At 33.7% G+C, this 25,969-nt stretch overlaps 3 protein-coding genes across 8 annotated transcripts in view; 1 reads left to right on the top strand and 2 right to left on the bottom strand.

Moving 5' to 3' along the window:
- Positions 1-6,165, bottom strand: part of Pms1 (PMS1 homolog 1, mismatch repair system component) — a 96,158-nt gene extending 89,993 nt beyond the window's left edge. Inside the window, exon 1 of one of the 6 annotated variants that reach the window (XR_005738036.2) lies at positions 5,959-6,165. Coding sequence is in view for 3 of the 6 variants with exons in the window: in XM_040294593.2 (XP_040150527.2) it covers positions 5,959-6,046 (88 nt within the window). In the remaining 3 variants the exon portion in view is untranslated. The remainder of the gene's footprint in view (positions 1-5,958) is intronic. The other 5 variants (XR_005738038.2, XR_005738037.2, XM_040294593.2 and 2 more) reach the window with 5 other exon arrangements.
- Positions 6,166-6,178: 13 nt separating this feature from the next.
- The window catches only part of Osgepl1 (O-sialoglycoprotein endopeptidase like 1), a 30,630-nt gene continuing 10,839 nt past the window's right edge, over positions 6,179-25,969 (top strand). Inside the window, exons 1-9 of the mRNA XM_078017722.1 lie at positions 6,179-6,475; positions 7,625-7,685; positions 7,785-8,028; positions 10,762-11,149; positions 11,997-12,201; positions 12,278-12,426; positions 12,535-12,665; positions 12,782-12,853; positions 14,267-14,373. Of these exons, the coding sequence (XP_077873848.1) occupies positions 7,808-8,028; positions 10,762-11,149; positions 11,997-12,201; positions 12,278-12,426; positions 12,535-12,665; positions 12,782-12,853; positions 14,267-14,345 (1,245 nt within the window). The 5' untranslated portion in view covers positions 6,179-6,475; positions 7,625-7,685; positions 7,785-7,807 and the 3' untranslated portion in view covers positions 14,346-14,373. The remainder of the gene's footprint in view (positions 6,476-7,624; positions 7,686-7,784; positions 8,029-10,761; positions 11,150-11,996; positions 12,202-12,277; positions 12,427-12,534; positions 12,666-12,781; positions 12,854-14,266; positions 14,374-25,969) is intronic.
- Ankar (ankyrin and armadillo repeat containing) overlaps positions 15,509-25,969 on the bottom strand; it is a 73,909-nt gene continuing 63,448 nt past the window's right edge. Inside the window, exons 19-24 of the mRNA XM_021725761.3 lie at positions 24,786-24,944; positions 23,969-24,086; positions 20,906-21,015; positions 19,343-19,539; positions 17,442-17,488; positions 15,509-16,131 (exon numbers count right to left, since the gene is read on the bottom strand). Coding sequence (XP_021581436.1) covers positions 15,884-16,131; positions 17,442-17,488; positions 19,343-19,539; positions 20,906-21,015; positions 23,969-24,086; positions 24,786-24,944 — 879 coding nt within the window. The 3' untranslated portion in view covers positions 15,509-15,883. The remainder of the gene's footprint in view (positions 16,132-17,441; positions 17,489-19,342; positions 19,540-20,905; positions 21,016-23,968; positions 24,087-24,785; positions 24,945-25,969) is intronic.

Genomic DNA, 25,969 nt, shown 5'->3' with positions numbered 1-25,969 from the left:
AGAATTATTCTGTAAGGAAAATTTGTCTCTACTACTTTATTTATTCATTAGTTTACATTATAGACCCATCGGTGTTTTATTCTTTGAGTTATAATCCTTTGTTGTCATTAATTTGTTGCTCATTCTGTCCTCTACTTTTGACCATTGGAAAATTTTCCACGTTAGCTCCTATGTCCTTTTGACCTGCTCCTTTTTTTTTTTTTTTTTTTAAGGCAGGGGGAGATATTGTCTATGGGACTATATCTTTGTAAATTAGCTGTGTACAACTATATATTGAAAAGAGTTAGAAAAACCCTTAAAGACCATGTAATTCAGTTTCATGCCTTAGCTTGAATCTTCATTAATTACCACTCCTCTGTTCAGTTCTGTTTTAACACTAATGGAAGAGGAAATAACTAGGGGGGGGGGAACTAGAGTTGATAAAAACATTGGTGGTTGCTAGTGACTAGATATGGGGGATAGTGCAGAAGGGAGGGAATTGATCAAAACACAACATGGAGGACCTAAAGGTGATGGAACCTTTTAAATATCTTAATTGGCAGTGGATATGTAAAATATACATGCTAAAATTTCATTGAGCGAAATGCACACATGTACATGCACACACAAGTATAAGTAAAACCAGAAGTTTGAATCAAATCTGAATTATTTCACTGTCAATATTCTGATTATGTTATTGTGCTATAGTTATGCAAGATATTACCATTTGGGGAAACTGGGGAAGATCACTCTGTACTGTTTCTTGCAAGAGCATGTGAATCCACAATTATCTCAATTTTTTATTTAAAAAATAATTAGCACGGTAATGGAATTTAGAACTTGTTTTACATTGATCCGAAGTCTAATCCATATTCCACATAACTCTTCATCTATTTAAAGATAACATTGAAACAGCAGCATTGAATAAACATTACCATAGTCCTCACCACCTCACCATTTTCCAAACAATATTATTTCAAATTTCTCCCACTTTCCTATTAATTGTGCTCTAAATTCAATAGGCAAAGAGATGTGACATGATTGTACTACTACTTCTTCTGTTCTCAATGCCTTTTTTTTTCCTTCAGTGCAACCTAATATCACTTGCTATTTTGACAGCCAGATATCATTGATTCACTTTAATAGTCACTAAAATCTCACATCTTCAGCATATAGTGCTATTAATGAAGGTTTTACCTTCAAATGCTTATGAAGTCAATTTAGTAAACCAGGAAATTTAACCCAAAAAATAAATAAATAAATAAACCTGGTATTCATGAAGACAACAACCCAGTCAGTCAGTATAAAAGTCTAACAGTATAGAAAAGAGTAGTTCACAAAACGGTAACACGGACAGTACCCGGTGTGGGGAATATTAGAGAGGCCTAGGTAAAATATCCTAAAAAGTTTAGAGTAGTGCTGGACAGGGAAGGGGGAAATAAGAATAGCCTGGTGTCAAAAAGAAAAATTGTGACACTTTGCGGGTTTTTATTTCCTAATTTCAGTTCTAATTAAAAATGATTAAGCAAGTAGTTTGTGTGTGTGTGTGTGTTTAAAATTTCTCATTTAGCTAAAAAATGAATTCACAAACAAAATTCAGAATATCTTGGGTGTGTATGCACATACTGCTTCAACTGCATTAGGTGACATTTTATCTACCTTAATTGGGTATTGGGCTCACAGAACTTTTTTATCTTATTCTCAGAACTTTTCCATACTCCAAAATATAGTTAGAAAAAGGTTTAATAAAAATATAAATAAAACAGGAAGTTTGAATCAAACTCCATATCATGATTTGTTATTCAAACCCTTGATAAATAATGATAATGGAAGTGATTCACCTATAGCTCTTAAGTTCTGTATAATTTTATACTTAGTAGATAACACCAAGTTTATCATTGTGTCCTTTCACTCTACATATCTTTGTATATGTTTACAAAGATAATCTCAAATATAAGAAGTACAGTAAAGGAACAAACCAAATTCATTAACACTATAGAATGAGCTTTTAAATTTTTTTTTTAGTTCGATAGAACTTTTTATTTTATGCATTTACTTATATGCAATGCTGAGAATCAAACCCAGTGTCTCACACATGTGAGGCAAGCACTCTACCACTGAGCCACAACCCCAACCCAGAATGAGCTCTTTTTAAAATACAAAATATGAAAGGATTTTTTCTGACTTCCCCATTATACAATTATAAATTTTTATTTATAGTCTTATTTGGAAAAATTTCCACATTTTTCAACTAATATATATTTAGGTTGATCATATTATCTAGATAAATATGCATTATTTTTTCATTTTTATCATTTTTTAAATGTGAACTCAAAAGTTAACTGATTTATTGTCTATTGCCTGATAAAATACAGTGATCCTTTGAAACATTTGTTCTATGAATTCTACTCAAACCATATGCTTCTCTAATGGCTTATCATGACATTTAACAATCAGAGTGTATAGGGGAACAACAAAGAGATTCACCCTCTGTCTTCCCTACTGAAACCACACTTAGACCCTGTACACTAAGATCATCTGAGTATGGAGACTCCTCAAAAATCAAAATTACCATATGATCCAGCCATTTTGAGTATATACAAAAAAGTGAAAGCAAAAACTTGGAACAGATATTTGTACACCCATGTTCACAGTGACATTTTTCACAATAGCCAAATGGTGGCAGCAACTCAAGTGCCCCACCAACAGATGGATAAAATGTGGAATATATACATAATAGAATTTAGCCTTAAAAAAGAAGGAAATTTTTATACAAATTAGAAATGAATAAAACTTTAAGATATGTGAAATAAGCCAGACATGAGAACAAATGTCGTATGATCCCACTTACATGAAGTAGTTAGAGTAATCAAATCCTAAAGACAGTAGAATGGAAGTTGCCAGGGGTTATGGAAGGAGGGAAAAGGGCAGTTTTTGAATGGGTATATAATTACAGTTTGAGAGATGAAAAAGATTGGAGGATTGCAGAAAAATGTGACTGCATCTAATGCCACTTAACTGTACACTTAAAATTATAAATACGTATATCATAAAAAAGACAATCTGAAAGTTAGGTTGTAAAATAAGCAAAATGGCTTAGCAAACATAAAAAGCAAAATATATTCCAGATAGCAGACCTGACAGTATCACCACTAATAAAAAGAAAATTTTTAAAGTATCACCAGGAGAAAGGCAAACAGCATATTTTCAGCACAATCCAATGAACAAAGGATGTAAGACAAACGACATAATGGTTTACACACGTAATCCCAGCTACTCCGGAGACTGAAGCAGAAGGATTGAAGTCAGCCTGAACAATTTACCACAAAATAAGAACAGGCTGAGGATGTTATTCAGTGGTATAGCACTTGCCTAGCATGTGCAAGGTCCTGGGTTTGATCCCCAGTACCACAAAAAATAAGGCAGTTACGTGACTCAGCGGGAAGGATTTGACTCAGGCGTAGAACTATTAGTCATTAAAAGCACCAAACTCATTTCCATTTTGTATTTAACAAGAAATCCTCTGATTATGATTTGGATTTAGCTTTAATTGTAATTTGGTCAACACAAAGATGATGATCAGGAACCTCAACTATTCTAGCTCCCCTTCGCTGCATTTCTCACAATACATTAGCATTAATGCTTTTTACCCAACAATTTCTTAGCAACCTTTGATGTGTAATTCAGTACCCCAGAGTCCAATCACTTCCAGACCTGATAAGGCAATTTCAAGCCTATTTAAAGAATCAAGATATTGAAACCAAGTAATCACCATGCTCCTGCCAGGCCACTGGATACATCTGTGGCAGGTTACTAGGCCTTCTCCAAGCCACGCCTCTCAGTGTACACTTTCCATTTCTACATCCATAATTCTGTATTGCCTATTATCTGTCTTTTGCCACTAGACTGAAATCCTTAAGGAGGGGAATGGATTTTATCTCTTTAGTTCTAACAACTAATAAAGTTCTTAGCACAAAGAAAAAAAAATACGTGATGAAAGATCCAGCCAGATGCAATGGGAGGCTGAGCCCAGGAATTTAGTACATATCAATCCTGGGCAACATATCAATCCTGTCTCAAAAAAAAAAAAATCCAACTTAGGAAGATATAATTAGGAAATAAGTATTATAAAATACAATTATTATGATGATTGTTGTGTTATTATTATTATTATTATTATTATTGGCTGGGGTTGTAGCTCAGTGGTAGAACACTTGCCTAGGGATTTAAGGCCTAGGGTTCAATCTCCAGAATCACCAAAAAAAATCAGTTATAATTTTTCTCTAAGGATTACAAGTGGTAAATTGGACAAAGTGGGAGTATTTAGATTCAGTTGTAACTCTGAAATTACAAAGGTGGCATTCTAACGATATGATATCTGCATGAAATTCCAGACAACATACATACTTGCCTTTCCCTCAATAGCCCTCTCCTGGGCTGGGAATATAGCTCAGCTGGTAGAGTGCTTGCCTCAAATACATGTAGGCCCTGGGTTCAATCCCCAGCCACACAAAAGATAAAACAAAATTTAAAAAAAACCCTCTCCAGTATGGTAGAAAAAATGAGGATGTATTCCCTCACTTCCTAAATATGTGCTCTAGAGTTCTGCTATTCCACATAGTGCAGTATAGAGATTTTATACTGTCAGGAGTGTTTAGACCAGGAATCAGCTAAATGATATGTTAACATACACAAAAGGATAACTCTTGACAGCACAGGAGACCTCTGGGAGACACCTACTGAATGTAATTTCAATTGTAAGAAAAATAATACCAGCTATGAAAGGTTTCATGTTCAGACTAGATTCCACTATATAACAGAAGTAACTTCTATCATATAATCAAACAGGATGACTAATTTTTCTTAATCTTCAGGTCTTAATTCTTCTTTTATCCTTTTATTTGGTAGTGTGTGTTAACAATGCACCCTAAAGAAAATATGAGTTCTTCTGGCAATTAAGAAAATTGGATCCAGAGCCATATGGGCTGACTTCTAATCCTAACTTGCAGTTACTAGCTGTGTGGTTTACAAATCATCTAAACCCTGTGGCCCAGTTGCACCTAAGATGAAGACAGTAACTACCTTTGGGGGTTGCTGTAAAGATTAAATAAATTAATTTACCACAGTGCTGGGTACATAATAAATGATACTTTACTGTTATATTTTCACATAAATGAAAGTTTGGAAAAACGTTAATTTCGAACCAAAAACAATCTCAACAGTATTGTGGTAATTATGCATTTACTTATTTGTATTTACCCCTAGAGTGTTCTCTGTGACTTCTCCACATACTTCACCAATCCTTTATACTCAGCACTCAACACTATGTAAGAGACAAATACACACACATACACTGCATTGCACTATAAGGCCCTTATTTACTAAAACCTTAAAGCCTTGCGAGGGGAGAGAAAAAATTCTTGGAATGTATTTATTTAAACAAATGGCAACAAGTTCACGAACTAAGAAAAAAGGATATGAATACATTCCATGCTGGAGATTGCTTACACAGTAAGCAGGGACTACATAATGCAATATGAAAAGTATTATTTTAAAAATATTTACAACGGCCATTTACTTTAAGATTACAAAAATAAACCAAGATCTTTTTACTCTTAGTGAAGAATTGGGAGTAACGGTTTAGACTGTCCGACCAGAAGCACGTCCGTTCTCTGGGAACTCTTGGCAAACTCTTGTGGGCATTTCTAGTTTACAACTTTTCTGTGATAAGTACAGTATTAAGTATTTCGGGCCACCACATTCTGGCTTGGTAGTAGTTCCCCTAAAAATGGAATGACAAATAATCTACTTCATCCTTTTCTCACAGTGGCAACCAAATTCCAGTCAAAAGCACACACAAACTTGTTTAGGAATGTAGCGCAATGTTAAACTTAATGCTCTGTAGTCAGACAAGTCTGCATTCGGCTTCCTCTGGCTCAGTCACTAGCTATGTGACCTTACAGAAGTCTGGTTACCTACCAATCTGGAAGAAATGCACCAGTGCACAAACGGAGTCCGGGGCAAAATCGGACATTGAACTTCTCTTGCTAAGAGCGCCAGTTTCCATATGAAAAATTGTGCTTTATATGTGTAATATGAGTTGTAATGCATTCTGCTGTCATATATAACAAATAAGAATAAAAATTTAAAAAGAAACAGCAGTAACGCGGCTTTCTAGGGCTACAGCAACCAGGGCAGGACGAGGGACGCCTACACGGTGCTGATGACATCACTTCCGGGGCGCCAGTCTCCGGCTTGATTGTGCCGGAGAGAGGCAGTCTGCCGGTTTTGCTAGGGAAAGGAGACGGGTGCTAGGTACTGAGGTTCGGGAGGGAGGAGGGTGGAATTGCTAACCTTTCGCCCCACTATGGTTTCGTGCAACTGGAGAAGAGGTTTCCCCCTTAACTTAGAGCAGCCCCCTACCCTTTTTCTTAGAGCAGAGAGCCCATTGCCATCCTAGTCACCCGGTCACTCAGCAGCGTTCTTGCTCTGAAAGGCAAGTACTTTTCACAATCTGCCCTTCCCGGATTGAGTTACTGCAAATCTATTTCTCTGTCTGGGCCTCATTCCTTGAGCTGCCCTTTGTGACTAGGTCGCTCATCTGTAATCTCTGGATGTTCTCTGTCAAGTTTCGATACTATTCGCTGCCTTTTTAAACCCCTAATTTTGTCCATTCGTGTGATAGGGAAAGGACCTACTTTGCAGTAAGAAAATACTAGGGTGCTTTAATGATGGATTATTAATTTGTGGGAGAAAAACGAGTTGAGAAGAAACTTGTAATGATAAACCTGGTGGCAAAAAAAGGAGATTTAATTCCTAAGATTGTAATTAAGGATAAAATATGTGTTGGGTTGCACTATTTTAGTTTAGATATGTTTCTTTAGAATGAACTTCATGAAAAGACTTATTTCGAAACTACAAGATTGCATCTTGATGGGTGTGCATATGTGTGTCTTACATGAACTTTTGTTTTAAAACCAAATGATTAAATTTTATTTTGAGAAATGTTTCCAGGATATAGGATGCATTTATTTTTATCTCTTCTATTTGCATTTGTTGTTTGATATAAAAAAAGAAACATTTTATCTTGGTTTTAACTATGAAAAAATAGCAGTTTTTAGAGAAATATCCATGTAATTAATATTAGTTGTTTTGTAAAGAATAACGAATAGATTGGTAAGAATGGCATGAAAACAATATTACAAGTTGAGTATCCTTATCCACTTATCCAAAATGCTTGAGAGCAGCAGTGTCTCAAATTTCAGACTTTTTTTTGTTTTGTTTTTTGGGGTGGGGTGATGATTTTGGAATATTAGTATATATATGAGATATCTTGGGAATGGGATCCTAGTCTAAAATGAATTCAAGTATATTTCAAATATACCTTACTTTATACTTATTGCTGGAAGTTAATTTTTATATAATATTTTAATGTACCTGTTTTGACTGATATAATTCATGGAGTCAGGTGTGAAATTTTTCACTTCTGTCATCATATCAGTACTCAAAAAATTTCAGTTTTTGGAGTGTTTCAGATTTTTAAATTAGGGATCCTCAACCTTTAATATTACAGAATGTTTTATCTGATTTCTCTTTCCCTCTTGAAAAACCTCATACTCATTAATACTTTTATTTACATCGACAGGTTGCTGGGACTTTTATAAAATTTTGGTAACTCTTGCAGAGTTTCTTATAGTTCTAAAAAAGTATGTATTGAAAAATAAGTCACACATATTATTTTAAGTGAGTGGGTTAATTGCTAATGTTAATTCCAAGTAATGTTTGTTTTTATAATTATTTTCCAGGAATTATCTATATACTAGTAATAATGCTAATATTGAATAAGACAGTGCAAGTTTTTTTTAAACCATCCAAAAGGAAAGTTGATGGATTTTTAAGAAGTTTTAATTTTCATCCTGGAACACTATTTCTTCATAAAATAGTATTGGGTATTGAAACAAGCTGTGATGATACAGCAGCTGCGGTGGTAGATGAAACTGGAAATGTGTTGGGAGAAGCAATACATTCCCAAACTGAAGTTCATTTAAAGTAAGTAGACTATATCTTTGTTATCCCTACCTTTTTAGGAAAAGTAAAATGAGCTGGGCTCATTTTTGGGCTCATTTATAGGCACCTCATGCCTATAAATAAAATATATTTTATTTCAAAATAAAAAATTTTACAAAAGGATTGGAGATTTAACTCTGTGGTAAAGTGCCCCTGGGTTCAATCCCCAATACCTCTTTTTAAAAAGAGGATTAGGGTTCTGGCTCAGTGGTGGAGCATTTGCCTGGCATGTGTGAGGCACTGGGTTTGATTCTCAGCACCACATATAAATAAATGAATAAAATAAAGGTTCATCAACATCTAAAAAAAATTTAATTTAAAAAAATGGAACCATTCTTTTGTATTTATTATGTATAAAAGTTAAATTTTAGGAGCCAAGTTCATATTCCTTTGTGTTAAAGCCTATAATAATTACTATAGAAAAACCTCAAACATCTGACCCTGGCTTTTATGACTGTCTACAGTTAAATTTCCAACCTTAGCTAATCCTGTTGCCAAAAAGGAACTAAGCTCTTTACCAGCTCTAGTATTAGTCAATGATTTTCTCTCAACAATGCCTTTTCTTTCTTCAACATGTATGTTTTATGTTCTTAACTCATTACCCGACCTCTACCCCATATTAATCCCTGAAAAATAAAATCCTATTCACATTTATACAACTTATGTTGTTACTTAAATAAATAATGATGCAATGTTTTATTAAATCTTAAAATAGTGCAAGGTTTATAAACTCAGATGTTTGCAAGGACCTCTAGACAGGTTATATAAATAAGTGGGCTAGATATAAAGGATAAATTATCTGGAGAAGGTCACTGCTCAGCTCTACCCAATTGTTTCCAGGCAGGACTATAAGACCTATATCATTATCAAAATTTTTAAGAGAAAGTAAAAAAATCCGTATTTTTAATGTAATAGCTCCAGATTTTAAAAAATTATTGGCTAATTCAAAACATGTTAAAATATGCCTCCAAGTCATTAATTTAGAACATCTGATTAGTGAAAAGGGCTGGTATTTTGGAATCACAGACTGGTATTGAATCCTAAATTAGGCATTTAGGATTTGTGACTTAAGGCAAATTTATTATCCTCTCTGATTCTGTTGAGATTAGAAATAATTTACGTAAAGAGACAGAGTAACCCTTAAATGGTAACATACTATATGAAAGGGACTACATGACAATGAAATACTTAAAATTTCTTCCCTTCAAAAAGCTGAATCTAATCAGAGACATAATGCATAGACTATAAGGAGATCTAGCAGAGCAAGGCAGCATCAAGTGAGTATCAAACAAGTGGTGCAGATGGTAACTGTAATTACCACAGTCTTTTCAGTTTCTACTGAGTGTACTAAATTTTTGAATCTTTTTGAACATTTTTCTTTTCTTAAAATAAAACGTTATCTTTGAACAATTAAGGAATATAAGAATGTATTGAAATAAGATAATTTCTTTTTGTATGTATTTTAACTATTAAGTAAATGTTAATTGAATATTCTACTGATAATTTGCATTTCTGTGTGTAGAAGTATCAGGTCTTGCAACATCCAATTTTTAAAATTTGTTCTAATTAGTTATACATGGCAGTAGAATGCATTTTGACATATTATACACAAATGGAACACAACTTCTCATTCCTCTAACTGTACATGGTGCAGAGTCACACTGGTAGTATAGTCATACATGTATATAGGGTAATAATGTCCATCTCATTCCACTGTCCTTCCCACCCGCAACATCAGATGTTTGAAGATGATTTTCTTTTTAGAGTAGAGGTATGTTTTCAGACTCTATATTTTATTGTACTATTTCTCAGATTGTAAAAATCAGTCTTATGCTTGCATAATCATTGCTAGAAAATTTGCTTTGTAATTCTTTACTCTTCACATTACACTATCCTACATGAACCAAAAATCTTAATTACCAACTCTTGAGAACTGGATTCCCAAACTTTTAGGATTGCAAGCTATCTGCTATCCTGCTGTAACCTCAAGAGCAGTCTTTTTAAAAATAAACTCATCTTCACAAAATTTCCATCATGTTCCTCAGTGTTAGTATTTCTTTTCTTCCAGTCCTTCCAGCCAAATATCTGAATCATCTTTGATGACTTGGTCCTCCATACCCTTATGTTAGTTATTAGTTACTATTACAGATTTGAAGGCTTTCCATCCCTTTCTTTCCATTACCACAATCACCCAGTTTAAGATATAATCACTTTACACAAATGATTTTTGTTTTCCTCTTCAGTGCTGGGGATCAAACCCAGGGCTGTGCACATGCTATGCACATGCTTTACCACTGAGCTATACTCCCAGCCTTTTAATCCAAATACTTTTTGTGATGATCTCTTTAAAATTCTCTTTATGTTCAAGGAAATTTGTTTTCCTAAAATATAATTTTATCCTGTCCTTCCCTTATTCAAGACTTCTTTAGAATGCTTTCTAAGATTGTTTTGGTGATTTCATTCATTAACAAGCAAATCTATGGGAGTTCTGTGCACCAGTTTGGAAAATCAGAAGCATCCCTTCATACTGAATTCATAACATCATGTTTAGTTCTTATCATAGTTGCAGCATTATAGACCACACAATTTGAAAATCCTAATGTTTTCAGTTACGTAATGATTAATTTGAAATCATGCATTCAGCTGTAACATAATTTTTCTTTCTTTATTATACAATCATAAAATTATAATAAGCTGTTCTTTTGTTTGTTTCAGAACAGGTGGGATTATTCCTCCAGTAGCTCAACAACTTCATAGAGAAAACATTCAACGAATAGTACAAGAAGCTCTTTGTGCCAGTGGAATATGTCCAAGTGAACTCTCAGCGATTGCAACTACCATAAAGCCAGGACTTGCTTTAAGCTTAGGAGTAGGCTTATCATTTAGTTTACAGCTGGTAGACCAGTTGAAAAAGCCATTCATCCCCATTCATCATATGGAAGCTCACGCACTTACTATTAGGTTGACCAATAAAGTAGAGTTTCCATTTTTAGTTCTTTTGATTTCTGGAGGTCACTGTCTCTTGGCATTAGTTCGAGGAGTTTCAGATTTTCTGCTTCTTGGAAAGTCTTTGGACATTGCACCAGGTGACATGCTTGACAAGGTAATTATTTAAGAACTAATTTCACTCTTTTTTTTTTTTTTGCTATGATGTGGATTAAACCCAGCACCTCATGCAAGCTAGGTGCTTTATCACAGATACATCCCCAGCACCCTCCACCCAGCCCCCTCCATGCTGTTTCAATTAAATAGCAATAGATATGCTACTACCATTCACTTAAGTATTTCTCAATATCTTAAATAGACTGAAAAAATTATGTATAGTAAGAAAAAAAAGTAGTAAATAATTTTGTAATTCTTTCTTACCCATTCCTAATAAAATGGTTTTACATCCAATACATAAAGGCTCAAATAATTTGCAGCTGAAATTTTATATTTATCCAAATACTGTATATGAAAAGTGCTTTGTAAACTGTAATATACCACAAAATGCAAAATACATAAAGATTAACCTAAGGACATCAAGATGCACAAATTTCTATGATTAAATTGCCCAATTCCTGAAACCACAGATTTTTCTTTTCCTTTTTAAAATACTACAAAGTCTATGGCCATGTGAAAAACAAACAAACTGCTGCCAACAGCTGAAATGATAGAAAGGACAAGTTCTTATTTGAAGTTCATCATTAAGCAGTTGGTGTCAACTTCAAACTCATTTTCTAAACCCAATATAAGAGCAAAAGTAGCAGGGCAATGATAGGCCACTACAGATCAGGTTTTCTAAAGGAACTGGGTGGTTTGCTTTACTGAACATCAGCTGTAGTCCATATTTGTAGACGTATAGCATATTTTATTCAGCATTTTACGTTTTTCAATTCATTTCCTTTGTACCTTTGGTTTCAAAATATTTAATTTACAACTCATTAAAAATATGTTTTTGTTTTTGATAGGTAGCAAGAAGACTCTCTTTAATCAAACATCCAGAATGCTCCACCATGAGTGGTGGGAAGGCTATAGAACATTTGGCCAAACAAGGAAACAGATTTCATTTTGATATGAATCCACCCATGCAGCGTGCTAAAAATTGTGATTTTTCTTTTACTGGGCTTCAACATGTTATCGATAAAATAATAATGCAAAAGGAGAAAGAGGAAGGTATATTTCTAATTAGTAAGGTTGGACAAATAAATATTTCTCAATGGAGCCTAAAAATACCTGCTCATTTCTGCAGGAATTGAGAAGGGGCAAATCCTGTCTTCAGCTGCAGACATTGCTGCTGCAGTACAGCATACAACTGCATGCCACATTGCAAAAAGAACACATCGTGCTATTCTGTTTTGCAAGCAGAGAGACTTGCTATCTCAAAGTAATGCAGTACTAGTAAGTTTTGTCATTTCACCTTATAGTAATGCTGCCATTTCCCCAGTTTTAATAAATGACTTGGTTCATATGTGATAGGAGTTCATTGGGTCTTATCAATTCCTTTAGGTTGTATCTGGAGGTGTTGCAAGTAACTTGTATATACGGAGAGCTCTGGAAATTGTAACAAATGCAACACAATGCACTTTGTTGTGTCCTCCCCCAAGACTATGCACTGATAATGGCATTATGATTGCATGGTAAGCCATAGGATATATGAGCTTCACTCATAAGTATACTAATTAACCATTTCATCATACTAAATTTTCCTTTAAATCTTGAGGCTATTAATTTTATTTTAATGGTTCTTATTTAGGAATGGTATCGAAAGATTACGTGCTGGCTTGGGCATTTTAGACAACATAGAAGGCATCCGCTACGAACCAAAGTATGTGGTATAGTTTATGGTTTTTTTTTTTTTTTTTTTTTTTTTGCGGTGCTGAGGATTGAACACAGGGGCTTGTGCATGTGAGGCAAGCACGGTACCAACTGAGGTATATCCCTAGCCCTAGTTTATATTATTTATGTAAGGTAAATTATACAAACCAAAGAATGGTTTTGGCTTTTATATATAAAGTTTTTATTAATATTTTGGTGGTACTTGACAGTTATATCAGTTTTTTTTTCAATGAACCTCATTGAGGTTAACACATTTAAGAAGTTTATTTTGCTACAGAATTAAATTAGAAAAATTTTGGTAAATCATAGGTGAGTTAGAATTTGGACATGTGTAGAAATGATGCATTTCCTTACTTGGGACCAGAATGGAAACCAGGTCCATAATTTGGACTTTTGCGATGTCTAGAGGCTTTCTGGACCAACTGGTATGCTGGGAAACAAAACAAGCAGAAAGCATTCAGGTGTAGATGGAGTTGTGATTATGTTCTTAACAGAGTAACTGGGAAGCAGCCAAAAGATAACTATTTACTGCAAGCCTATTTCCTCTCCCAAATCAAAGTTCTAGTAATAACACAGTTTTTAAAATTTGCTCTCAAGTTCTGATCTAAGTTAGATCTAGAATGGTAAAGCATAATTGTGTTTCATAATCTGACAATTATAATTTGAAGACTTTCATTCAGTGTTTCAAATATTGTCAGCATTATGGTCCATCACTAGACAGTTATGCTGCATGAACCATAGACTATTAATTCTCATGGTGAACAAACTGAGTTGGATTAGCAGTGTCAGAATCCCTTATGCCAATAACTAAACCTCAGATATGTTTTGTCCACTGATCTGGTTGTGCCCTATTGTGGCAGTGTTGAGACTGGAGATGATGGCTTTTTCCAGGCCACAGCCTTATCTTGGATTAAAACCTGAAGCTAAAATTATTTATAGAGCAGAAATCAAAAAAGACATAGGAGCTAAGACCTCTCCAGCCAGTAGCAGCAAAGGAAGGTTGAAAAGGGGTAAGACAACTTCTGAAACCTGGGGAATTTAAAATGTAAATAAATGCATGTTTGACTTTATGTGATAAACTATTTTTATCTTTTTAGCTTTGTTAAAAATTATAAGGCAACTTTTGTTATATTTATATTTCATTTGTTTTTAACTTTCTAATTTAGAGTAATGGAGAACAACAGAACTCTTTCAAAAACATCTCAGAATTTAGATTTCTTAGTGAAATGACCTTCATTATCCTAGCTTAAGATTCTGTTGTATTTGTAAGAAGCATCACCATATATGATGAATTAAATAGTTCCCCTACTTTGCAGAATTCTAAAGCAAATAGTGTGCAAAACTAGCAATGGAACATCAAGAAAGTGTTTGAAATAATACGGTTTATTTGATTATGATGCAGATGTCCTCTTGGAGTAGATATATCAAAAGAAGTTGCAGAAGCTGCCATCAAAGTACCACGACTTAAAATGAAGATTTGATGTTTGCTTTTCAAAAAAGTCTCCACAGGTAGTATTTCAGGATTCAAATTAAGTTCCCTTTGGGTATCAAATTTTATAAATATATTACTTAATCATCAAGACTTCCTTCTGTTATGTATGCTCTTCTGATAAAATAATAATAATGTGTTATAGCCTTAGGAGTGTGGCTTTTTCATTAGCAAGAATCAAAGTAAAACTTCTTATGGGGAAAGGTTGCATAGATGTTGACAGGTAGAAAACAAAACCTTGGAAGACATATAGTGATTCTATTGAATCCTGTACCCATATCATACAACCTAGTGCTTTTCCCCTTTTTCTCAGTCAGGATAGCAGAAACTATTTTTGACTTTTACTGGAAATGATCCTGGCTTCTATAATACTTCCATTGATATGAATTCTTATCCTTATCAGTACCTAGTAAATAACACTTTCTTATCATTTAGATTTATTTATCCTTTCTAGCTTAAAACATACCATTTCTGCCCTATGCATTTCCTGTTTTAGTCCATCTACCAGAATGTTTCAACTCATATCAGTTAACATAATTTAGAATTGAATTTGAAATATTTAAGAGGTTTCTTAGTTTGTAATAATTAAGAACACAGACTTTGGAGTCTAAGAAAGCCTGAAATCCATATAGCTTCCATAATCACCATCATTGTTGTTAAGGCATGTTATAGAAAATAACTACTCATTAATATATTTTTTGAATGCCTAGTGCAGCCCAGGAAGAGACTGGATTATAGCAAGACCCTTAAACTGTATGGGGGCTATTGAGTGAAATGGATGGAATAAAGGGGAGGAGGCACATTAAAGAACACAGTGAAGCCCAACTATCTGTAGTTGTAAAATAGAAGTAGCAAATGTATATCAAAACTGCACCTATTCAAAAGTGCTTTTGAGCAAAAGCATTGTTTGGTTCTAAGCCAAAAAGAAATCATCCTTTATATCTGCAAAACAAAGGCATTCTCTATAAATATGGAAAATGGTCAACACTGGTTGCTGTATTTTTTAACCACACTTGTATATTTGATGAGAAATTATATCAGTTTTTACTTTTAAATGAAATATTTTTAAAGGATACATTTTAAAGCATCACATTTGTAATTTATTTTCATTAAATATCTTAAGGTATTAAAATGAGTGTTTTCATGAGGGCTGCTTTGAGTCAGGCCTCTTTAACTCGGCATACCAATTCAACCTATATCAGTTGATAAATCTTAGGCAGTCTACTGCAGAAATTCTTACCCCATATCTACTGGTAAAGAAAATCTTTGTAATATCAAGAACTTCCATTCAAAAAGATTACCCAGCTGGGGTTAGGGTTGTAGCTCAGTGGTGGAGTACTTGCCTAGGACAGGTGAGGTCCTGGGTTTGATCCTCAGCACCACATAAAAACAAATAAACAAAAATAAACAAGTACATAAAATAAAGGTTAAATTCTTTAAACAAAAAAGGAAAGATAACTATGTATATTTTATCATACTTTTAAAAATTTTTAATTTCTCAGGAATCCTTTCATACTCATTTCTTTTTTATTAGCCTTCTGCATTCTCTGGGTTGGCTTTCTGTTCATGTTTCCCAAGTTGGTTCAAACACGCTATTCTTGGTCTTGATACATTTATGATATCTGATGAAATTGCAGATGAAAAAGAAAAAACATTATGGGAAACAGTGGTCTGTTTTGCTTTTTTGAAGAGTCCCATGAAGTTAGTTACAGGAGGTATTAAAGTCAAAGAATCTTTTGGTTGAATTTTAGGTTTTGCTTTTCTTCGGTGTTCTTTCCCTAAAAAATTAGAAGGCCACAGTTAAATATCTCTTAGGCCTAAGGGCCCTAAGTATAGTCTCATTACTCCACCTCTAAGTAGTTCTATTTCTTTACATAAATTAAACATACTGAGAGAACAGATCACTGGCTTCCAGACTTTTAAATTTCAGAGACCAAAAATTTATAGGGACCAATATGTGGTCACCAACTTTTTATTATGCCATGTTGGCACTAAAGGAACATGTGCCAACAACTTAAAATATCATCTTATGAAGGATATTTTAACACCAAAAAAGTATAAAAGGCTTATCTTAAAATAACAGACATCACATTGAATGAAATTAATTTTATCAGAAACTCCCTGTTGTCCTTATTTTTTCTCACATTACCACAACTGCAAAAACTTCATCAGACCATTACTAGTACAGATGTACAGTTTGTTGTTTAGAAACCAGAATTAAAATGAAGAAAGAGTAAGATTGACTTTATTCTTTTGTGTAAATTACTCTTAGACTAAAGAAGCTATAAAAAAAAAAGAGAGAGAGAGAGAGATACTTTTCTGTATGGCCATGATACTCAGAAATAGACCTCCACACATATGTAGCCTCCCTCACATACTCCCTGAATAAATGAAGTTCCTCCTCTCTTCATTATCTCTCCCTATTCTCTTCTCTCCTTTTTTTTTCTGACTCCAGAAAACTGATCTTCACTTCTGAATGATTATATTCTTGATAACAACTATCGGACTAGGACATATATTAAGTAATATTGACTTTGGTCCTACACTAAGCAGTGATGAACAAGCATATACATGAAACTATTAAGTAATTTATATTACCTGTTAAATGTCTAATTGGAAGAAGTGTGTAATATAAGATCTAGACTCTTATTTCCTCAGACCCAAGCCCTCAACTGTCATCTACCAACTATATACAAAACAAATAGTGTATCAATAGGAAACATGTCTCTGCTCTAAAAATTTATAGACAGATACACTGTACATGAAGTAGAACAATGGCAAGATCATTATTTAAACCATACATACATGTTGTTTAAATAATGAATTTTCTTTATGTTTAGCTTGTGGAAAAAAACAAAGAGAGGAATTTCTGGCAAGTGATATTACAGAAGTCCTTAAAATAAATGATTAACATGGGCTTATAAATAAAAAGGTATTTTAGGTATATAGAATTACAAAAGAGAAGTTTACAGATACCTTTTTTTTTTTTTGGTTGTCTCTGCATTTCAGATTTTTAGGGAGGGATGGACAGAATTATAATATGCCAGGTCTAGAAGATATCTCAGAAATAAAATAAAAAATAAATTACCTTTTTTAAAGACAGGAATTATGGATGGTCCTCCATTCCTCTCCAGACTAAAAAGGGAAAAATTTTAATCAGATAATAAAATAAATGAAGACATTAGTGTAACCCGAAAAACATGAAGAAATATATGAAGATTTATTCCATATATCATGTTCAATGACTAATGGCCTCTTTTCATATATGTTAATTAACATACATAAAATTATGCATATTATCTGTAGGTATTTTGTATTCTGTCACTAATTTACACACTTCAAACAACTGAGTCATTTAATCTGCATGAAGTAATGGGAAGAAGAGACACTGCAACTGGATTTTGAAGAAAACAGATCCAAGAAAGGGTTGCATTTTTCCTATTCCACAAAGTTGTTATTTAGGTTAACTGGGGGAATGACTGAAAATACTACTTACACTGTTTATCCTAAATTAAATTAAATTTTTGAATCAATGGAAATGTTTAACATTGTTATTTATAGCAATTAAAATTTAGATATTCTGGTTTCTTATATAAAATGAGGCAATAAGTGTTGGATTTTCAGGTTTTTTATTATTTATTTGTTTGTTTTGTTTTGTTTTTTGGTGCCAGGGAGCCAACCCAGGGGTGTTTAACCACTGAGCCACATTCATAGCCCTTTTTATTTATTTATTTATTTATTTTACGACAGGACTAAGTTGCTTAGGGCCTTGCTAAATTGCTGAGGCTGGCTGTGATTTTGTAATCCTCCTGCCTCAGCCTCCCAAGTTTCTGGGATTACAGTTGTGTAACACCATGCCTAGCAGACGTTCACTTTTTCAAAGAATTAAAATGATTCTCTCATTTTTCTATATACTTAAAATTGATGTATATAACCATAATACACTATTGAATTCTATTCTCTGTATCACAGAGTTAATACTATATATTGAGTAGTTATATTTCCTGTATGTGAATATGACTACTTGTAGAAAAGACTCAAAATTAACTACATCTCCAGAAAAGAAAACATACCCATAGTAAAGAGATTCTTTCTCATGCTTTTTCAGAGGCTTAAGTTCATAACAAAACTACAACACTGAGACAGAATTTTCTGAATAAATGCCTGGTAAGCTTTATCATAACTCTAGCTACTGGATCTGATCACCCCATTTCTAACCTGGGAGTTTAAACTAGCTTTGGCCAAGTTCAGAAGATCTGCCTGAAGCTAAGGCCATGGTATTAGTCTTGCGTGGCTCAGAACTCTCAAATCTCTCTCTAGTCTGATCAAAAATGGCTTTGAGGGCTGGGGTTGTGGCTTAGTAGTAGAGTGCTTGCCTAGCATGCATGAGGCACTGGGTTCAAACCCCAACACCACAAAAAATGAATAAATAAATAAATAAAGGTATTGTGTCCATCTACAACTAAAAAAAAAAAAACTTAAATGGCTTTGATCAGACATGGAGTTGACTAGTCTCCCAAAAACTTATCTAAAATGTAAAATTTCCTGGCTACTCAGGGTCCCTAGGGTCTGGTGATATTCTTATCTGTACCCATGACTCTAATACTAAGCTGGAATTAAAACAGGCTTTGAGCTGCATCTCTAATTCCAACTGCTTAGGAGGCTGAGGTAGGTAGATCCCTGAGTTTAGGAGTTGCCCAGTTCAGACTGGGCAAAATAGTAAGACTCTGTCAAAAATAAGTAAATAGGGTGAGGGATATAGCTCAGTGGTAAAGGACTTGCCTACCATGCACAAGACCCTGGATTCAATCTCCAGTGCTATTATAAATAACTAAGTAAATAAATCAGGCTTTGGCAATGGACCTTTAGAATGAAGTTTATCCTTCAGCATACAGAGGATATATTCATGTGAGGCTATTTCCCTGTGGTTGATAAACTTAATAAAATCTATCAGTTTTACTACTGCAACTTCAAATATAGACGCAATACCTTAAAGAAGGAAGTCCCACCATTTGTTTCATTTGAAATTCCTTTAAAAATACTGGGTTAATACTTGCATCTCTGCTGATATTATTTGTTATACGAAGGAACTGATTAGGTTTATTCCTGCATTCATTTAATAGGATGCGAAAAGCATTTGCATTGTAAGTTAAGTAGCCAAGAGCACAGGAGCAAGCTGCTCGAACCTAAATAAATAAGAAACAATTCTTTATTAGCCAAAGGCTTTGTTCTTAAAATAACTCAGTGCTATAGTTAGCTTTACCTGGGTAACTTTGAGTTCCACTTCAAGATTTTTCAAAACTGCTCAGGTGGTTGTCATTGGAAACCAGGAAAATAGGCTAAAAATGTACACTCAGGGAAACAGTTTTACATTCACAAGAACAAAGAAGGAAGCACAAGTATTAGGCCACCAAGCTCTAAAAGAAGTAGTTTCCTTACTTTAAATGAAGTAGCCTTTGCCTTGACTCTGAAATAATTAGGTTTTTATATGATAATTAAAATGTATTCTTGGGGAGTTAGTAGGGAATTAAATAGTTGGTAGCATAAAATATTTTATAAATTTTTATAAAATTAATATAAAACGGGCCTATTAGGGGTACCAGAAAGTTGGCATTATTGGTCTTCACATTGGCATCAAGCTGCTCTATATAAATGCCCACATATCTTCTACTCCTTTTTGTTCTGTTTTCAGTGTGTGGTTTTTGGACCAGCATCTTCAGTTGCTGGGAACTTATTAGACATGCAAAGTTTGGGACCCATCTCAGATATATTTGATCAAGAATTTGGGAAGTAGAGCCTAACAATCTATGGAATTACAGGCTCACAGGTGATTCTAATACACCTGAAAGTTAGAGAAATACTTTAGATCTTAGGGGAAAACAGTAGGCACACACGCTCAGAGGCAATTCACTGCTACAGCCAGCATTGACTATTTCACATCTTCTCACCTCTAACCCTGTTTAGCAGATAAGGAAAACTCCTTTGGGTTCCATTTTCATTCATTCCAAATCAGAGAAATGTCTTAGATCACAAGGTAACCACTTTTTGTGAGATACTTGATAAACTTTTGGGGGGTGAGTACTGAGGATTGAACTCAACTACTGAGCCATATCCCCAGCCCTATTTTGTATTTTATTTACAGACAGGGTCTCACTGAGTTGCTTAGTACCTTGCCATTGCTGAGGCTGGCTTTGAACTTTTGATCCTCCTGCCTCAGCCTCCTGAGCCAGATGACAGGCATGTGCCACCACACCCGGCTATAAACATTTTAATTACAAATTTGAACAGGTATTTCTTTTTAAATTTTTAATTGTTGTTTATATTATACTGTTTGTAATTAAAATCCTATTTAAGTCTTGAAGTTAAAACAAATGTATAATTTTGTGGAGGGTAGATATGACTAATTAGTACTAGAAAGTTCACCTAATTTTGAGTTAGTAACATGAACTATATTTATTATATAACTGAGGAGAATAAAGAGAGGAGCAAATTATTTTATTTTGCTTATTTAGTTTTATAATTAGTTGGGGGGTGGTATTTGTTTTGTTTTACCTCTTCTCTTCCTGAGTACAAATGGTAGCAGAGTTGATGGATCGTTCCTAATGTAGTAAATGCTTCTGGAATACCAGCTCTAGAATGAGCCAGGCTAGCAATTAAGTTTCCTATAAATTAAACAAGAAAAAATACTTGTGTCATTTAAATGATAAACTGTGCTTTTGTACATTTGTACATAACATTAAAAAAGTTTGAGTCATAAGACATCTTAAGAAATGGTGAGGGAATGCTCCTTAAGGCAAAAAAAAAAAAAAAAAAGAAAGAAAGAAATGGTGAGGGAAAGCATGCATATAGTAAATGTGGAATAAATTTACCTAAAATTATGGTTTGATTTTTCTGTCACAAAAAGTAATAGTTAAATAGTTAAAAGGGGGATTGTTTTTTGAAATTAGAAGTTTTCTTCCTTCCATGGCTTCAAGATATATTTTATTTTGAGGTTTTTAGAGTGTTACTTTTAAATAAGAATGAGCATAATGAATGAATTAACATAAGATAATTTAATGTAGTTTTGCAGTTCAAATAGCTTTAAGAGTATAATTGTATTTTAAAAATCAAGTGGTATATCTCTTATAGAAGTTTAAAATAATTGAAGTTCTTACCACAAAAAGAAATGTTTGGGGACTGAAAAGAATAAAGTGATTCAATAATTAAATGTGTATCTACCAACTTAATACTATTTCATTCATATTGGTGTTTTATATTTTTAAATTTTTTTGTTTTAATTATACATTACAGTAGAATGCATTTATGCACTTTGATATATCATACATAGATATGGTGTAATTTCCCATTTTTCTGATTGTACATGTTGTAGAATCACATTGTTCATGCAGTCATATATATACATAAAGTAATAAATAGTCTATTTCAATCTACTATTCATCCTATCCCTATATCCCCTCCCTTTTTTTTACTCCCCTCTACTTAATCTAAAGAAACTCTATTCTTCCCTAGTGCCTCCATCCCTTATTGTGAATTAGTATCCACATATTAGAGAAAATTTTGAGCCTTTCTTTTTGTTTTTGTTTTGGATTGGCTTATTTCAATTAGCATGATATTCTCCAACTCCATCCATTTACCAGCAAATGCCATAACTTCATTTTTCTTTAAAGCTGAGTAATATTCCATTAAAACACACACACACACCACATTTTCTTTATCCATTCATCTCTTGAGGGACACCTAGGTTGGTTCCATAATTTAGCTATTACGAATTGAGCTGCTCTAAACATTGATGTGGCTGCATCACTGTAGTATGCTGATTTTAAGTCCTTTGAGTATAAACCCTGGAATGGGATAATTGGGTCAAAGGGTGGTTCCATTCCAAGTTTTCTGAGGAATCTCCATACTGCTTTTCATAGTAGTTGCACCAATTTGCAATCCCACCAGCAATGTTTAAAATATAAATGTATTTTTACCTGTGTGGGTAGATACTTTATTGAGAAATGTATTTTTCTGGCCTACATTATTAGCCAAGGAATTCTCTGTGTTTATTGCCTCAGGATAGAGAAGGCTGGATTGTATAGCCTAAAGCAAAAGCTGTCTTAAAATAATCTGTCTGTAAAGTTAAAAAGATGTCTTTGAAGCTTGGGAACAAAAAATGGAAAAAGATGGAGGGGGTAGAGAATCTAAAAGTTAAGAGAACTTAGATTTGCAATTTTCAAAGGAGAAGGAGAAGGAACTTTGAAAATGGCTAAGACGGGTTGAGGATATAGCCCAGTTAGTAGAGTGCTTGCCTCGTATACACAAGACCCTGGGTTCAATCCCCAGCACCACAAAAAAAAAAAAAAAAAAAGAGCTAAGAGGGACTCACAGAACCTGGCACAACTGGACAGTTGACAATGGAAATCCCAGTCTTATGCCTTTGGAGCCTCTTCTGGGAATCTTGTCAACTTGGACACTGAGCAGTCAATTATTTCACACTATACCCAAGGCCAGAATATCTGCTTTTTCTGAGATACCACAATTATGAAAATGACTCTAGAGATGCAAGTGACTTTGGTAGCAAAGTGCAGAGAAGTTTCAGTAATTTTTGAGATTCAATTCTCCCCAGACTAGGGAAATTAATATTTGAAAGTCATCAGAAATATGACATTTCTTGCACAAAATAGTTTGTGGAACAAAATTTTAACCCAATTGTGATTGTTTTTCAGTCACAAAATTACTATAACAATGAGTTAATAAGGTTATTTAGATGAAAAAAATATTTAATAATTTCTTTTAAACATGTTTCCCTAGCTAGTTTCCATAAGAAAGTTTTTATTTGCTTAATTTTTCCCTTCCATGCAAATATACTTCATAAAAATACAATTCTATAGCATAGCAAATGGAGTTTCCTTTGCTGCTCTCAGTGATACATTTTAGTTTTTAAAAGTACTCTATTTTATTAGTCACTGACTGTCATTCTGACACTATTTTATGTTGCCTTGAGAGTGATGTATTAGGTCAATTAAATATTGATCACCTGTTGTGTGCAAATTGGATTTAGGATTGGAATAGATACAGTCACACAATTAAAATTGTGGCAATAACTCTTTTGGACCATGTTGGTTTGCTGTGTTCCATAGCAATATAGAGAATGCTTAAATGTTAACAAATGTGCTTAACTGGTCAATAGGTAACCAGATAGAGGCACATGAATATAAATTCATCATACTATTATAAATGAGTTTGTAGGTCTGGGTATGTAGCTCAGTGGTAGAACACTTGATTAATTTACACAAAGTCCTTGGTTCAATCCCTGCACCACAATAAACAAACAAATTGTTGTTAGCTCATAGTTGAATTCTTATTTTAAATCCTGGGGAAATATTTAGGGATTTGGAAAAGTAATTGGGAAGGCAAAAAGTCTTATGTTCAGAGTTACTCTCCTATTCAGGGTACAGAATAGATGCCTATTGTTCCATGTAGAGTTATTCTAGAGTTCCATTTAGACTAACATGAGTTCATTCATCAAACTGTATGAAATGGTTTCAGGCTTATTGTTTTATTATTGCTCAAATTACAAAAAAATCTGAAAATAATTTTATGTGAATACAATTAGTTCTAGTCATTTCTTACCTGTCAAAACAAGAGTAGTTGGCTGAACTGAATACAGACTATCAACTAAAATAGTAACACCTCGTGCAGACAAAGTAATGTGGTCCACATCTATAATGACTTTAGCTAATACAATAATCTAAAACAGAAAAGCATAGAATCATTGACACTTTCTACTCAGCTTATCTAATTCAGGTTTTATGATGGAGAGTTCTTGGGGGTGGGGGGTAAAGTGGGTATTTGATGGGATCCAAAAGAAGGGAAGCAAGCAGTGGCAGGAAGGAGTTAGAGCACTCATCCCTATTGGTCATAGCAGAGACCATAAAAGGCAGAATTGTTATTTCTATAACATTTGCAACTTTTATCTCCTTTAATTATAGACTCATAGAAAATACTTCTCTTAAAAGTCATAGGATAGAAAAGAGACAGAAAGATAAAGAAGATAACAGATACAAATGCTTGATAAAGGGTTGTAAAATCAGTGTGATCAGCTAAAGATTTACAGTTAAAAAAAACTGTCTTAGACACTTAACATGTTTCTTCATTTATTCCCTTATAATATTGAATGATGAAAATAATTCTACCTACCTATCAGCCTCACAGGGTTGGTTTTTAAGCATCAGATGAGGTACAAAGGCAAGTGTTCTATAACTAACTTGTAAAATTCTATAAAAATGAAGAGGCGCTCACAGATAATAGAGTTAATATGAGGTAGTTGAAGCTGATACACAAAGTATTAAATTTTACAAGTCAGTAAACATTTTACTAGACCCCCAAAGTTTTAGTCTTCACTAAAAAGACACACATCAATTTGAAGTGTTAACCTCTGACTTTGTACCTGAAATGCTGCCATTGCCCTCTCAGTTTCAATTGTTGATTTAAGAAAAGGTTCAAAAATTGATATGGTCATTATTCCATTTTCCAGTATTAAGTATTGTTGAAAGCGATTGTTGAAGGCAAAAAGAGTTAATGCATAGCCTGCTCTTAAGCAAATACCCTGCAAAGAGAAGTGATGAACTTCATTTATCATATTACTCAACAGAATAGGTTGTGAATTCTTACTCATTAAAACATTGTATTCTTATCACTGGTAGTGAAATTTGACATTACTGGGGAAAACAAATAGCAGAGAGTTACCCTAGAATGTTACTAAATAGACAAAATAGAAAACTAGGTTGTCAGGAACACATGAATGGTAAGAGGAAACAAAAATTTTAATTTTTTCAACATTTTTGTTGCAACATTTATATTTTATTTTCATTTCAAGATTTCAAAGTAGAGTTGATAAATCAAAACTTCCCTTGTATAACAATGAATTTCATGAATTGTTGGATTTTCTCATTGTCTCTTTAAATAAGTATATGTGTAAACAAAATTCATTTGTAAACTCTATTGTACTATATCCCATAGAGGAATAGGAAGAAAAAAATTTCCTTTTAGGAATCTCATATTAGATGGGTACAATGGTGCATGCCTATAACCTTAGCTACTTTAGAGGATTAGGTAAAAGGATCACAAGTTCTAAGGCTGGCCTGGGCAACTTAGTAAGACCTTGTCTCAAAATGAAATATTAAAGAGTCAGGGGTATAGTTCAGCATGTGCAAAGACCTGGGTTCAATCCCCAATACCACAAAACAAAAATGCAAAACAAAACAAACAAAAGATACATTTTAACATTCTGAGGCTGGGCAAACAATGAAAGTCAATTTCTCCCTTAGAATCAGTGTGCTTACACAAACTCTGAAAGTAGGGTAGATGTTCCAGAAAGACCCAAAACCTATTGCATTTCCATGTAGACAAAGTTGATGTGGCTAGGATTTTCCAGAATTTGTTATTATCCATAAATAGCTCTTTATTCAGAGGCATATTTAGCTGCTGAGCATTCCTCCATCCCCTCCTAATTTCTACAATAGGTGTGTATAAGTCTCCCACTTAATTAAGGATCACAGTAGCTCAGTACTTTCTCAATAGCCCTAAGAATACTAACATACCCCTATGGAACAAGTAGTTTGAGACAAAATT

This window comes from Ictidomys tridecemlineatus, chromosome 7, assembly GCF_052094955.1.
Source record: "Ictidomys tridecemlineatus isolate mIctTri1 chromosome 7, mIctTri1.hap1, whole genome shotgun sequence".
Classification (NCBI taxonomy): domain Eukaryota; kingdom Metazoa; phylum Chordata; class Mammalia; order Rodentia; family Sciuridae; genus Ictidomys; species Ictidomys tridecemlineatus.
The sequence above is the reverse complement of the archived record's forward strand: the minus strand, read 5'-3'. Positions and strand labels throughout refer to the sequence as shown.